Source organism: Sinocyclocheilus grahami, unplaced genomic scaffold (genome assembly GCF_001515645.1).
Source record: "Sinocyclocheilus grahami isolate Dianchi unplaced genomic scaffold, SAMN03320097.WGS_v1.1 scaffold10775.1, whole genome shotgun sequence".
NCBI lineage: Eukaryota > Metazoa > Chordata > Actinopteri > Cypriniformes > Cyprinidae > Sinocyclocheilus > Sinocyclocheilus grahami.
In genome coordinates, this window is record NW_015513436.1 from 4,055 (window position 1) to 7,222 (window position 3,168).

Sequence of the window (3,168 nt, forward strand, 5' to 3'; positions counted from 1 at the left end):
TGTGCTCCTCCCTCTGGCCCCGCCCCTCACCATGACCCCACCCCTCTGTGTGTATGTGCTCCTCCCTCTGGCCCCGCCCCTCACCATGACCCCGCCCCTCTGTGTGTCTGTGCTCCTCCCTCTGGCCCCGCCCCTCACTCTGACTCCACCCCTCTGTGTGTCTGTGCTCCTCCCCTCAGTCAGAGTCCCACGGCGACGCTGCAGTCGACCAACACACACACGCAGAGCTCCAGCTCCAGCTCCGGAGACGGAAGCCTGTTCCGGCAGAGAGGCAGTCAGGCAGCACAACCGGACGAGACGGGAAGAGTGCCTCCATACGTCGACTTCACACAGTTCTACCGGCTCTGGGGCTCCGATCACGGCGAGGGCCAGGGTCTGTCTGGAGATCTGGGGCCGCAGTGAGGATCAGGTGAAACACAATATTATTCCATCTGTGAGCCGACAACAATCTCCTTAAACTGTATCTTTGGCCTGTACTCATGGATAGAGGAGCTCCACCGACTGTATCAAAGGGAAACTCACAGCATCATGTTTTTAACACTTCACACTCACGTTTCTCTGAGCTTCTTTCTTCCTGCTTCTGTGCAGTTTGACGTCTCTGTAAAACCAAAGTGAGGTCAGACCTGCATATATACGTCTGCCTGTCTGCGTTTTCTGTGTTCTTTGAGTTTTTAGTGTCTTCCTTTAATAAACAGCTCTTGTTTCAGCACCATATTCTGGTTTGGTTTCTCTTGGGAGCTAATCTAATGTGAAGAGGTAGACTGTTCCAGAGTTTCGGACCTGCAGCTGCAAAAGAGCAGCCACCTTGTTTTTTAAGTCTAGATCTAGGCACGATGAGCAGACAGAGATCACTGGATCCCAATGATCTAGAAGCGGTGTACGGGCGGAGCAGGTTTGTCAGGTATTGAGGGCTTTATAAACAAATAATAGAATTTTAAAATCAATTCTATTTTTAATGGGTAACCAGATAAAATGGGATTTACCGGCTCATGCTTGCGGGTTCATGAGAGTAATCTAGTAGCTGTGTTTTGCTCTAGAGTAGACGGGAGAGGGAAGACTGAGAAACACCGTAATAAAGTGAATTACAATCATCTAAACGAGTTGTTACAAAAGCGTGAATCACCGTTTGGAAACTAGAAAATGAACTTGGAAATGACTCTGTGATAAGAAGGGTTTCTCTTTAGAAAGTTGACGGAGATGAAAAAAAGCATGATTTTACAACAGTACTCGTGTCTGTCAAATGTTAAGTTATGATTAAATAGAACGCCCAGATTTCTTGCGCATTGAGTTTCTAACTTATCTAACACACAATTTTCCTTATGCCCAAATAGAATTATTTTGGTTTTCATTTAAATTTTGAAAATTACAAAGCTTAAGTTCTTCTAAGCAGGCCAACAGTGGTTGTAAGCCATTTTTATCACTATGCTTTAAAGGAAAATAGATCTGAGTATCATCAGCATATAGATGAAAGGATACTCTATATTTGTTACAAATGGAAGCCAGAGGTAGTGTGTGCAGGGTAAACAAAACCGGGCCCAGGATTGATCCCTGTGGAACTCCACAATTAAGAGGTATACAAGAGGAGGTCTGGTGACCGATACAAACACTAAAACATCTGTTGGTCAGATAAGAACGGAGCCACTGTAAGACTGTGCCACGAAGGCCCACAGATATCTCCAGACGAGTCAACAGGACCGAATCGAAGGCAGCACCCAGATCTAATAAAACTAAAGCCATGGATTTCCCAGAATCACTCGAGACTCTATGACTATGACAATTTTGTTCCGATAAGTTCTGACAAATGTTTGCATTTTGCATCTGTCTGAAACATGTTATACGAGCTTCTCAAAACTTCATAAGAAACCTGCAATCTTTCCTTTTTCCATTTGCGTTCAGCCCGTCTACAACGATTTTTATCATTCAAGGGGGGCAATAGAATTCATGATATCTGCACAGGTAGAATTAAAAAGATTAAGATGTGCGTCGGTGTCCAGATTAAGCAGGGTCCAGAGAGTTGCATTCATCATGGTAGGCTACAGAAAAATCTTCACTAGAATGTTAAGCGAGTGAGTCAGACGTGCCAGCGATGGATTCTGAGGAGTAACAAGAACCGGCCTGTGATCAGCAAAAGCTGCTGTTTGAAATAGAAAAACATGGGTTAAAATCAAATCAAGGGTATGATCATGGATAGTTTAATTTGAAATAAAATACAGTCTCACACTTTAGCTTTAAATATTCAAAAAGCTGAGATAAATCAGCATCTTGTGCAGATTATTCTAATTAAATTATATGACAGATGATATAATGTCAGTAAAGATGGGATGCAATTGACCGGCCCTCAGCGGCCCCTCGCCACGAGACACTAATGTACAGTATTTGGAAACCTGTCCTTGTATTGAACATTTACAAATATGTCATGGGAAAAATCTAAAGATGCCTTTAATCTCAGCTGCCAGACATGTCTGATTATCAAGACGTCTTGCAGCAGTTTTGGTCTAAGAATTGACCACAAGGTGGCGCTATAAGAAGGCAATGTACGGATCTCTCAGACGTCTTGCTGAACATTTCCTGGAAAACACGTGAGAGTAACGATGCATCATCAGGAGACCCTGGTGGAAAAGCTTGATACAAATCTAGCTATCTTATTTAGACCCGTTTAACTTCTTGGTGGTTTGCCATTTTTGCTAAATGTTAGTTTTTTCATTTTTCTTAATAAGTTTGGTAGCAGGATTGAGCGACTGATATTGATGAGTGTCGCCAACACGCAGTCATTTTTCTTAATAAGTTTGGTAGCAGGATTGAGCGACTGATGAGTGTCGCCAACACGCCGATTAACATCAAATTGAATGAGATGATTTAATAGTCTTTCAAAAGATGTCACTTGTGTCACAATTATATTTTTTTGTATTTCATATGTTCTAAATATGTTATTTTTGCTAACTAGCCTATCCTATTTAGTTATGGGGAAATATTCGAGCAGTTTTTGAAATGTTTAAAAGACGTTCTATTTTGCGAGCACTATGAGAATGTTACATTGGAGTGTTCTCTAGACGAACATCAAACTAAAATGTTACAGAAAAACGTTCCATAAACGATGTTGTTACATGTGTCCGAAAGCTCTAGTAATGTTACAGCTAGAATGTTTGTTCATAACTTCGAGAGAACCTG

The 3,168-nt window shown here is 42.2% G+C and overlaps 1 protein-coding gene across 1 annotated transcript in view; it reads left to right on the top strand.

The window, feature by feature from the left end:
• Positions 1-712, top strand: part of LOC107578538 (TGF-beta-activated kinase 1 and MAP3K7-binding protein 1-like) — a gene marked incomplete at its 5' end in the record, with an annotated part of 4,175 nt that extends 3,463 nt beyond the window's left edge. Inside the window, one exon of the mRNA XM_016264484.1 lies at positions 180-712. Within this exon, the coding sequence (XP_016119970.1) occupies positions 180-402 (223 nt within the window). The remainder of the gene's footprint in view (positions 1-179) is intronic.
• Positions 713-3,168: the final 2,456 nt, after the last annotated feature.